The sequence below is a fragment of the Palaemon carinicauda genome, chromosome 5 (genome assembly GCF_036898095.1).
Source record: "Palaemon carinicauda isolate YSFRI2023 chromosome 5, ASM3689809v2, whole genome shotgun sequence".
NCBI lineage: Eukaryota > Metazoa > Arthropoda > Malacostraca > Decapoda > Palaemonidae > Palaemon > Palaemon carinicauda.
In genome coordinates, this window is record NC_090729.1 from 66,333,910 (window position 1) to 66,346,374 (window position 12,465).

General features: G+C 32.1%; 1 protein-coding gene across 1 annotated transcript in view; it reads right to left on the reverse strand.

The window, feature by feature from the left end:
* LOC137640952 (uncharacterized) overlaps positions 1 to 1,074 on the reverse strand; it is an 11,763-nt gene extending 10,689 nt beyond the window's left edge. The window contains exon 1 of the mRNA XM_068373410.1: positions 935 to 1,074. Within this exon, the coding sequence (XP_068229511.1) occupies positions 935 to 1,074 (140 nt within the window). The remainder of the gene's footprint in view (positions 1 to 934) is intronic.
* Between the last annotated feature and the right edge of the window lie 11,391 nt (positions 1,075 to 12,465).

The following is a 12,465-nucleotide window of genomic DNA, read 5'->3' on the forward strand; positions in this document are numbered from 1 at the left end:
AAAAGCTGCATGCATCTAATGTCACTCATTTGTGAAGGGTATTGGGCAAGAAATGAAACACCAAAAGCAAGGTATTTCGGCACAAACTCCTTTCATGTAATTGTTCATGCATCAACTGTGCTTATAATTTATATTATCCATTGGATTTGAGAATGAGGTTTGTATTTGATTGTGGACAATTCCTTCATGAAAGTGTATGGTGGATGATATTAACCCAATTTCATACTAAATACATCGTAATGATTAAACTGGTTATTAAACGACTAAGCAGGGAAGAACCTAAGATGAGATTGATCCCTTTTAATGAGGCTTCTAGAATTATTTTGTATCGATATGTTGCTGATTTTCTGATAAACCTATAAGAAAATTTTTATTAAAAAGTATTCCAGAAAAGGAAATAACAATATAGATTTTTGGATCATTTTGATTGATAGCAAACTAACAATTTTGAAGTTTACGAATTCATAAAGCTTATAGCTTAAGTTATTATAAGTACATTTATATTCAGGCTATTTGCGAAACAAGAAAATCGTTTTCTTTTTCTCTCATTCATCTTTGTATCCGAGGGCACTATGTATATGTAGCCCTCAGGATACGGGATATATAGTTATTAAAAAAAAGAAAAAAAAAAAAAAAAAAGCAAGCACTAACTTCTACTATTAATAACATTGTTGTGGACATTTTATGGATAAAGACAAGAAAATAGTTTGAGAGTTAGGAGTCAATAAATGAGGTAACATGTTTATTGTTTCTTGAACGGTATATAAATGTCATCTTTATTCAAAGTACTTAGAACTAAGGGTATTCTTTCTAAGTATACCAGCACAATAGAGCAAACTAATCACATAACTCCCGAAAGCACCAAGAATAAAATTCCTCAAAATATATCAACACCTGTAACCCTTCAGTGGAATTATTTTGACTTTGCACTTACAGTATACCGTAATTCATATGCGCCCAACAAACGTGGCGATTAAGTTCAATATCGGTTTGCTGCTGGGGTAATGATTGAGGTTGTTTATGGGTCGTGTTTGCTTTAATTGGAAGATACCGAACAGATCTCTCCGGACCCATATTGCCAACGGTTAACATGGTAATAGTTATCATAATCGTGTTCCTGCGTTGATGATATGTAGATCTATTGTCAGTCTAGTTATCAGTAAGTTTCTTCCCTTTTTGTAAGTTGAATATGGCTGTTCATCTATTTAGCTTTTGTTCATCTGTCAATATGTGTGTCCTCAAGCATGAATTTAATTAATGTTGCGGTGAGAAAATGTCTATCTTTATCTTTTAGGATAATTGGAATGGAAATTCGTTTAGGAAAAGAAAGGTTTATGTGTTCCGATACACCCTTTGTAATAATTTTATTTCAATATTTAAAGGCACGATTAAGGAAACTATAAGTCATATAAATAATTTTATTTCCTCAAGAATTTATTTAATATGATTTCATTTGTTTCAGAAAATGATAAACAGTTGCTTATTAGATGTTTCTATTTAACCTTTACTTATTGTATTATACCTTGCAATAAAAAATGAAGGTAAGTTACCATATCTCGAGAAATTTAGGTAGGTATGGATGGTAAAACTTTATTTTTCACACTGCCTATATATCTTAATTTAGCCATAAAATCATGAGTTTCTTTAGCAATGTAAGAAAAATTTAGCTTTAGGAATATACATTTGGTTAAGAAAATCCCATTCTTATTAAATGTTAGCCAAAAAATACCTTAGGTGCTTAGGTGTGAAATGTAGAGTATTGTAAAGCCCAGTAATCAGTACTTTATAGAATGGGGGTAATAAGATATCTACGTTTAATCCCTTTAAAATCAAACCAACTGATTTTATTTCTTATTCGTTATTACTATAGCAATAATATATTTCTTGGTTATATGAGTAGTACACTTTTTGCCGTAGCCGCTCAGTTCTATGACCTCTCAGAATGGGGTCTGCCAATGTTGCTAAGTTTCCGTTATGATGCTATGCACCACGTGGCTTCCAGGGAAGGTCATTTGGTACAAAATCTAAATTAGATTATGTTTTATTTACAAATATGTGGTTCAAGGTTGTTGTTGCTTGATTATAAACCAGGAAAATTGACCTTAGATGGCGTATGTCATTGCTCAGTTTGTGTTATGATGCAATGCTCCACGTGTATTAAGATGGGAGTCACTGAGTCTGAACTCCGAGTTTAATGATGGTTTGTTTATAAATATTTGCTTCAAGGACGTTGTGGTTTGCTTATCAACAATAGAATTGGCATGCAAATGACGTTTGTTTCATATGAAGGCCATTGCTCAGTTAAGAAACAAATATATATATATATATATATATATATATATATATATATATATATATATATATATATATATATATATATATGAGAGCAGCTTATCATGACTAAGATATCTTGATTTAAATTTTGTGTGAATTTAAGCGTTGATTTTCCTTCATGTATATGAATTCTATTCAATAAAAAATTCTTTTAAGTTATGGTCTGGATGGAACTGGATGCATGATAATGCAACTGAACGATATTGTGTTAACCTAAAAATTATAAGATTGATAATTTATGGCTCCCAATTGTCAAATACTATTCAAATAAGTTCTGAATTGATCGTTTTTGAAGTTTCAACTTACTTATTTTTGATAATTTTATGTTATGATATATCTCAAATAAGTGTTGAAACAAAAAAGGAAAAAAAAAAAAAAACCCACGAACATTACAGTCCTCGCACTAATACTTACATTGATACTTTTCATGCTCATTGAGTTGTTTTCGTGTGGTTATGTGTCTTCATATGTTTTGCTGCCTTTATATGTCTTTAGCATTGTTTTGTAGGATCTTATATCAGTATAACATGAATCTTGGTAACTATCATATGTATCAGACATCTAAACGTTTAAACCTGTGTATTTGTTTCAGTATGTGAAGATATGTCAATTATCAATATATTATATACTAGTGTGTAACCCCCAGCCATAACATGCATATCTAAGATATTCATCATATCTTTTCTCATACTCAAATCAATTAAACAAGCGACCAACGCTAGCAAATCCATGAGCATGATTATTTCCATGTAGTAGAATACTTGGTTTCGTATATCGGAGAATTGTTGCTTTCAGTAAAGGAGCCTTTTTAAATGCACCTACACTGAACGCAACCACTTTGCGATAAATATTAATGCGTAAAAAAAATTTGTTACTCTTATTTAAAAAAAAAGAAAATATATTGGTAGTACAGTATGTTCTTTTATTCAGGTTTAACGGCGCATATAAGAAAAAAATGGTATTACATTCAAATACAGCTGAAATCAAACTCTCCGTAAATAGACAATTCTATTTCTAATTGCTAGAAAAATAAAAAAAATATTATTTACGAACATTACTAGCTATCTACGCTATCATTCTATAAACAAAAAAAATATAAGTAATGGATTCTATTATTCACAAATACACCTAACAACGATAAAATAATACTGATAAATAATAATAAAAAAAAAGGTGAATATATGTAAAGGAAAAATTACGGTATTTAAATGTAACTTCCTGTTTACTTTTTTTTTTAAGTAAGTACCTGTTTGAGAGTCCCTAGATAGTTTTCTTGGGACCTCTCTTCTGTTCAATCTAGCACTTTCTGTGCTACTATCTCAAGCTTCAGTGGGCAGCTGCGGGTGTGTCCCGTTTTGTTCTTGGAAGAAATTGTATTACATTTTAAGAGAAAGTAAAAAAGTGAAGGAAAAGTCTGCTTTTCCTAACCCTAACTTCCAATGGAAATGTGCAAAAGAAAGACTTTGTGGATGTTCCTCTGTACTACAGGAGAATCGTAGTATACATCGCTTTTCTCTGTTTAATTTCTTGAGAGACAAATATTCAGTCATAAATGTGACTAATATTAATGTTTGTTTTTCTGTTTTGATTCTGCATCCTGTATAGTTATCTTTTGGGTATTATTTTACTATATGGTGCTTGTTATCTTAACTTTTATTATATATTGTTGTGCAGTGAACTATTTCACTGATTTGCTTCAAAGAGTATTGGGCAACTAATAATAACGAGGTTAGGTTTCATAACTGTAATTTTATAGTTGGGTTCTTTATTCATGTTTGAATATGTTGTTCCTGGTAATTTAATAATTATATTTTTATTGTTTTGTATCTAATCGGCATTCATAATTTCTCGCAATTTATATCTTATTTGTATGGAACTCTAGTTGTATGTAATTTTAAAGATTATTGACAATCATAATATTGGTAAACTTATCTCTCTGATTTCGCCCTAGTATTTTCTCAATATTATGAGGTATTATCTTGCTATAAACATCATTAAAAGAATATGGAAAGGATATATAGAAATATCCCTTACATATTGGTGACCTTGCCAGGATAATACAGCATATGTTGTGGGAATCAAGGTGAAATTCACTTAGCCATTATCACATGTGTATTTTGCGGGGTGAGTAAGAGTTTGTTGCGCATGCTCAATACAGTACAGCCTCTGTGAACAAATCTTTAAGTGACTTTAAGGGTAAAGGAGTTTGACTATCGTAATTGCCTAGAGGGGACAGGAATTACGCCAAGCATGATAGTGTTGTAGCCATAGTAAATTCCACGAGTTACCCTAGTTAAGGAGTCCAGCAAATGCTGACCCTTGTTTCCTAATGCAGGTTAGCATACAAGAAAAGTGAGTTCTAAATAGTTGAAAGCTCTTTATTATTTTGACTGTTAGTGTGTGGACTGGGGGTATATTTTATGGTCTATTCGAGTCTTCTTTATTATATTTTCTATTTCGGTTAAACCATAAAATCAAGACTTGTTACTGTCCTTGGCAACACACTCGTTTAATAGTAAAAGTTTGCTTTAGTTTCATACAATGTCTGAATTACAGTTCTCCTATTGGATCGAGCAAGGAAGAATAATTGGTTTGGAAGGAAATGGACTTGGTGAATGGGCAACAAAAAATATGAAGCAGGATTACAAAGAGAAAGAAAAAAAAGAACAAGAGAGACAAGAACGAGAAGAAACAAAAGAAAAGGAGAGACAAGAACGAGAAGAAAAAAACGAGGAGAGACAAGAACGAAAAGAAAGGGCTGAAGATCGAGAACTTAAGAAATAGGAAATGGATAGAAGTTTAGAAGAAAGAAGATTAGCGCTTGAGGAAGCAAAGCTAGCTCTTGATAAACAAAGAATTGATGATGGTATTTAGGAAAGTACTGCTCCTAAGGTAAGTGGTATTAAACCACCAAGGCTTGTTCCTTACAATGAAGATGAGGACATAACTGCTTACATAATAAGATTAGAAAGTGTTGCTTCCTTATGTGAGTGGCCTGTTAGTGAGTGGGCTACCCGTTTGGCAACTATTGCTTTCGGGCACTGCTTTAAATATTTATTCTACCCTTTCTGAAGATGAAATTGCAGATTATGTAAGTTTAAAAGCTGCTGTTTTAGGGGCTTTTAAGAGGACCCCTGAATAGTACCGTAAAGAATTCAGATTTGCTAAGATGAACTATAAGATTAATTTTTCTCAATTTGACTCAACTCTTTAGACACTTTGATTATTGGTTTCATACAAGTGATGTTGATGATTCTTTTGAAAACTTAACAGAATTTATTGTTGTTGATCAATTTCTCACTGTCTTACCACATGGCATCAGACTTTTTATTAAAGAAGAGGAATTATGGAAAACTAAAGATGTTGCCGAAGCAGCAGACAGATTTGCAGGTGCACATAGATGTTATCCTAGGGATAAGCAGACCCAAAAGAAAAGTCTGAATCCCAAACCATCATCAGTTGTCACCCAAAGGCCAACACCACTTTGCTATGTTTGTGGTGAAGCTGGACACATTGTACGATCCTGTCCTAAAGGTAAAGCTACAATGACTTCTACTCCTGGCACTTCATCGAACAAAGCAAAAGGTTGGTCGCTATGCTTCTAAAGAAACTCACTCTAGAGCTCCATTTACTCATGCTGTGGTTAATGGTTCTCGTACTTCTACCATTTTACGTGATACTGGCTGTTCTACATGTATTGATCCAAAGACCTGTTTCCTAACTTGAATTAGAGGGAATTGCCAAAATCATCATTAATTGATTATTTAGGAAGGAAAAATGTTTTTCCAATGTTACCAGTTTATATTGGATGTAAATGGTTTACTGGAAAGGTTAATGCTATCATTGCCCCAATTAAGTTTTGTACAGTACTTTTACGTAACATTGAAGGTGCTCTTTTTCCTGAAGATGGAGACTGCCCCCCTTGGAACTCCATTGATGAGGAACCTCGAAGAAACCATCTGCCTACAGAAAAGGGTAAAGGTATTGACCACGTTAATATAATCACTCGTTCAGCTTTAAGGAAAGTTGTTCACCCATTAGTTTTTCCTGATGTAAAAGCCCTTGAGACTACTCCTATTGACCTTATAAAATTGAAAAATGAATGTTCAACCCTGGAATCGATCAGGAAAGACTGTCAAGCCAACACCATAAGAAAAAACTCAAAAGGGGAGTACAGGTATGTACTGAGAAAGGAAGTTTTGTATAAGGAAATTATAAATGCAAACAATTCAAGAATTTTATTTAGTTGTTCCTCTTAAACTTACAAAGGTTGTTCTTAAATTGGCTCATGACTTACCTGTGGCAGGACACTTTAGTCATCGCAAAACCCTAAAAAAAAATCAAAGAACTATATTTCTGGCCAGGAATGTGTACAGATGTGTATGCATATTGTAGATCTTGCGATAACTGTCAGAGGAACACAAGTAAAGGTAGACATAAAAGGGTCTCTATGGTAAAAATGCCAGTAGTTTCCATTCCTTTTAGCAGAATAGGAATTGACATAGTGGGTCCACTGAATCCAAGCACATTTGAAGGTCGCAGGTTTATTTTAACAATGATTGATTATGCTACAGGATTTCCTGAAGCAATTCCTATGAAGACCATAACCACTGTTGATGTTGCAGATGCTCCTATGCAAATAATTACTAGGTTAGGAATACCAAAGGAAATAATCTGATAGAGGAAAGCAGTTCACATCAGAACTTATGGAACATGTGTACCAACAGTTGGGAGTAAAACCATTGTTTACTACTCCGTATCATCCAGCTGGCAATGGTCGTTGTGAAAGACAACACACTGTTCTCAAATCTATATTGAATAAATTGTCATTTGCAGCCTAGAGAATGGCATAGATATTTACCTTGTGCCCTGTTTGCTATGAGGGAGATTCCTTCTGACACTCTTGGTTTTTCCCCATTTGAAATCCTTTATGGATACCAAGTAAGGGGACCACTACTAATATTGAATGAGATATGGACTAATACTGGCCTTTCTAATGATAACCAAAATGTTTATTCTTTTCTTTTTGATTTTAGAAACAGGCTAGTGGAAAATTTAAAAATAGTCCAGGGAAATATAAAGACTTCAATAGAAATCTACAGTACGTACTTTGACAAGAAAAGTACTCGTAGGCAGTTTAAAGTCAATGCTGAGGTGTTACTATTACTGCCAACAGAACACAATAAGTTGTTTGTTGAATGGCAAGGATCATTTAAAGTTCTGCAAAATCTCAAGTGTTGATTACATAATCGATGTGAAAGGTAAGCCAAAAACATATCATGTTAACTTGCTGAAGGCATATTTTTTCAGGTCACAGATTGTGTTATAAGTGGCTGATGAAAATCTGAATAGTTCAATTCCAGATTATTGCTGTGTAACCTCTCGTGTTAAAGTTTTGAGTGAAGACATCGAAGATCCTATGCCTTGTGTTGAAGAAGAGATAACTTCTGAATTAGATATCTGTCCAACTTTAACTCCAGAACAAAAAGGGAAACTAGGAGAAGTACTGGATAATTTTACAGAAGTCCTCTCGGAGATACCAGGTTGTACTTCTACTATAATCCACAAGATTGAATTTACGTCAACAGAGCCTATTCGAAAGAAAATGTACCCAGTACCAGCACATCTTAAGGAGGAAGTATGTAAAGAAGTAGATAAATTACTGAAACTTGGGATAATTGAAGAAAGTAAGTCTGATTATTGTATTCCTATTGTTATGATAAAGAATCCTGACACATTCAGGTTAGCACTAGATTTTCGTGCACTCAATTCAGTAACAAGTTCGATTCTGAACCTATGCCCTTAATTGATGAATATTTATTTAAATTTCGTAACATGTCTTTTATTACAGAATTGGATATCACAAAACCCTATCATCAGGTTATGATGGACCCTAATGCAAGACCTCTAACGGCTTTCCCTACTTACCGTGGTTTAAAGCAATATAAGAGGCTACCCTTTGGACTGGTTACTGCATGTGCTACCTACTTTAGATTGATGAAGAAAATCTTTCATGGAATGAATAATATCTCTATCTATTTTGATAACATATTCGTGATGTCTAATAGTTTCCAGGAACATTTGGAAACCTTGAGAGAGGTACTTCGAAGATTGAGAGATCATGCTCTGATAGCCCGTCCATCAAAATGTCATTTTTGTTATGAGAAAGTTAAATATTTGGGCTTGAAGTAGGTAATAATATAAACAGACCCCTGAATGATAAAATTTTATCTTTGCAACAAATTAAAATTCCAAAACTAAGAAGTTGTTAAGATGCTTTTTAGGTTCTGTTAATTTTTATCGACAGTTCATCCCAAATTTGTCTAGCTTAACGTCATCATTAACAGCAAAGCTTAAAAAGGAAGTGAAAGAACCTCTATAATGGAATAATGAAAAAGAAAACTTATTTGGAATTTTTAAGAAATACTTCATTGATGCTCATATTCTTCATATTCCTTTTGTTCTAAGGACAGCTGCCTCTTCAGTTGGTCTTGGAGCTGTGCTCCTTCAGTATGATGAAGAAACAGCCTATCCAGTGGCGTATGCTAGCCGGAAGCTTCTCCCAAGGGAACAGCGGTATTCTACCATTGAGAGAGTGTGTTTGGCTATCTTCTAGGCTGTACGAAAATTCCACTATTATTTGTATAGGAAAGAGTTTTTCATTGAAACAGACCATAAGCCCCTAACCTACATGGAAAGTCTGAAATCTGGAAATGACAGGATTTTTAGATTAATTTTGGGCCTACACCCATATAAATACAGGATTATTTATATATATATATATATATATATATATATATATATATATATATATATATATATATATATATATATATATATATATATATATATATATGGTCAATCTAATCATTTTTCAGATTTACTGAGTAGAAGCAATTAGTGTATTTCGCTTGTGTAAATAGTTGAGAGGGTAAACATTTCCTTGTTTTCGTAACTTTTATTATATATTATTGTAACGTGAATTATTTCACTGATTTGCTTCAAAGAGTATTGGACAACTAGTAATAACGAGGTTAGGTTTCATAACTGTGATTTCATATTTAGGTTCTTTATTCATATGTGAATTTGTTGTTCCTGGTAATTTAATAATTATATTTATATTGTTTTGTATTTAATCGAAATTCATAATTTCTCGTAATTTATATCTTATTTGTATGGAACTCTAGTTGTATGTTACTTTAAAGATTATTGATAATTATGATATTGGTAAATATATCTCTATTTGATTTCGCCCTAGTATTTTCTCAATATTATGAGGTATTATCTTGCTATAAACATCATTAAAAGAATCTGTTAAGGATATATAGAAATATCCCTTACAATATATACAGTAAATAGAGCATTAAACAAATCACTCCTCTACTGTAGTCACAATAAAAAAAAGTATGACCAGAACATTTGCTACCGTCCTAAGCATACAACTGTAAATTAAGACAAACCTTCAATCACTGCAGATCATTATTATTATTATCATCATTATTATCATTATCATTATCATTATCATTAATAATCGTTATAAACAATCATTACACCAACTACCTCTCTCTCTCTCTCTCTCTCTCTCTCTCTCTCTCTCTCTCTCTCTCTCTCTCTCTCTCTCTCTCTCTCTCTGCGAAGGATTTAGAAAAACAAGACAAAATAAAAATAAAAAACTGATACAAAAAAAAAAAAAATCATTCATTAGGGGGAATTATGGTGTATACTAACACTGAATCTAGCAACATATTAATGGATAGAAAATAAAAAACGAAAGTAACAGGAGATATTGCCATTACAATCCCGATGAAGTTTAACACTAAAGTTTTCCCATTATCTCGAGACATCTGAAGATCTAACCTCCAACCTGACACAGACTCCAGCAACTAATGTTCTGGGCAAAGAGCTTTCCATTAAAACTTGAACAATCTAGTTTCAACTTCGAGCCATAGAACAGATCTTCCACTCTCTGACATAGGCACCAACGAGAATGTTACGCCAATAGATATGTCGATAGATATATTAAGTATAAAGGAACGGATATATTACATGCATCTATACTCTTTTATTATTATTATTATTATTATTATTATTATTATTATTATTTAGTGTTTGTTCTCAACCATGTTACACCAAAATACTTCTCTCTTTTACGTCTGTCTCATGATCTCGTAAGATAAATAAATCATAAATTATGTTGTTTTTTAATGAAATATTCTTTCTTTAGTTATTAAGATGCTTAGCATTTCATTAAAAGTAATGATTTGATATCTTTTGAAAATAAGTAAAATAAAAAAGCAACACAATATACGTATTTTCCTATCATTATTCACCAAAACTAACATTGGCTCATTTTTGAAAAATATAATTCATAATAATTCACAATAGTTTCCGAAATTTTCTTTAATGATACTGACAAAATATGTATAAAACTTTTATAAGAAATTGAAAGATTCTTATAACTGAACAAAATTTATGCAAAATGAAAGGCCATTTGGAAAAAATCACACGACTAGTTTTCTTACCGTTAGAACATTACAGTCGAAGTAAGTTAAGGTACGATTTAATAATATATTCACTTTAGGCTCTTAGGAATCCACCCTACATAATTTCATGAAATTATATTGCACGGAAGAAAAACAATTTCCATTTTCTTTATACTACGGGGATATGTAAAGAGGACAAGGCTTGGATCTTTTGAAAGGACATGAAAATATCGTTATCTCGTTTCTCGCATATAAACGACGCTTTAAGAGAGAGAGAGAGAGAGAGAGAGAGAGAGAGAGAGAGAGAGAGAGAGAGAGAGAGAGAGAGAGAGAGAGAAAAGTCAAAACTATTTATTTAATCAATAATAATGGTTCTTACATAAAATGAATACTATAGTTTTATACATTCCTACACAATCTGTCAGATGAATTTCACGCTAAATCCCTGAATAAGAAGACTAAAGCCTATACACAATTTTCTAGACGTTGCACAAACTCAAATATATTATTGATATAAACATAAATAGTTGATTATACTAAATATATTAAAAGTAATTGAAAGTTAGAATTCTTATTATATATATATATATATATATATATATATATATATATATATATATATATATATATATATATATATATATATATATATATAAGCTTTGAAAAATCATATATCATAGGTACTAGTAGTAAAACTCTATGTAAAATCAACGACGATCAATATCCATAAATTATGAAATTCAAAATAAATATGAAAAATATAAATCAAAGCCTAATCCTTCATTAAACATTTCATGAGAAGACTTTTAAAAGACGATATTGTCTGAATACTTCTTATATTTTGAGGTAGTTTATTCCACATTACCAATTACATTTAATGCCCTTCTCCCTGTATCTGTGTAAGTTCTTGGGACGAAAAGGGTGTTTAAACCTCTAGTGTTGACTCTTCCCACACGAATCTGACCTATAGTTGGTTAGGTAAAAATCCAGTCAGGGATAAGTTTATCTTGTATTTCTAATATTAAAACGCATACTTCATATTTGTATTTCTCTTTCATGCGGAGCCATTTTAACATATCATGTAAAGAGGTGAGAAGGTCATATTTGTGAGACCTCCATGCAGAAACCTTAGCAGCGTAATTTTGTATATTACGCATTTATTTGGGTAAATCATTTCTATAGATGGGAACCAATAAAGGCCCAAAGATTCATCCCTTAGGAACTCAAAATTTTATTTTCTGAGAAGAGGATATAGTTGATCAAATACATACTAACTGAACTCTATCTTGAAGATATTTTTTAAGCCAAAATGAATTGATGTTTAAATATTTCCATTTTTCAATTAGAGTTTGGTGATTGACACTGACGAAGTCTTTCGAGAGTTCAAGAAGTAAAAGAAGGAAAATTTTCTTGTTTTCAATGTTTTCGTAAATTTTATTGGTGCGTCATTGAAGCTGTTCCTGTAGAGTGTTTTGGTCGAAACCCATGTTGGTTAACCTTAAGTAATTTAGTGGATTCGAGGAAATCAATCAGCTGGTTCGCAATTATTTTACTAGTATCTCTGAAAGAATGTGCAGTAGAGAAATAGGCAATATTTTCAGCATCTCTGCTTTTAAAAACTGGAACCACAATAGAATGCTTCCAAAAT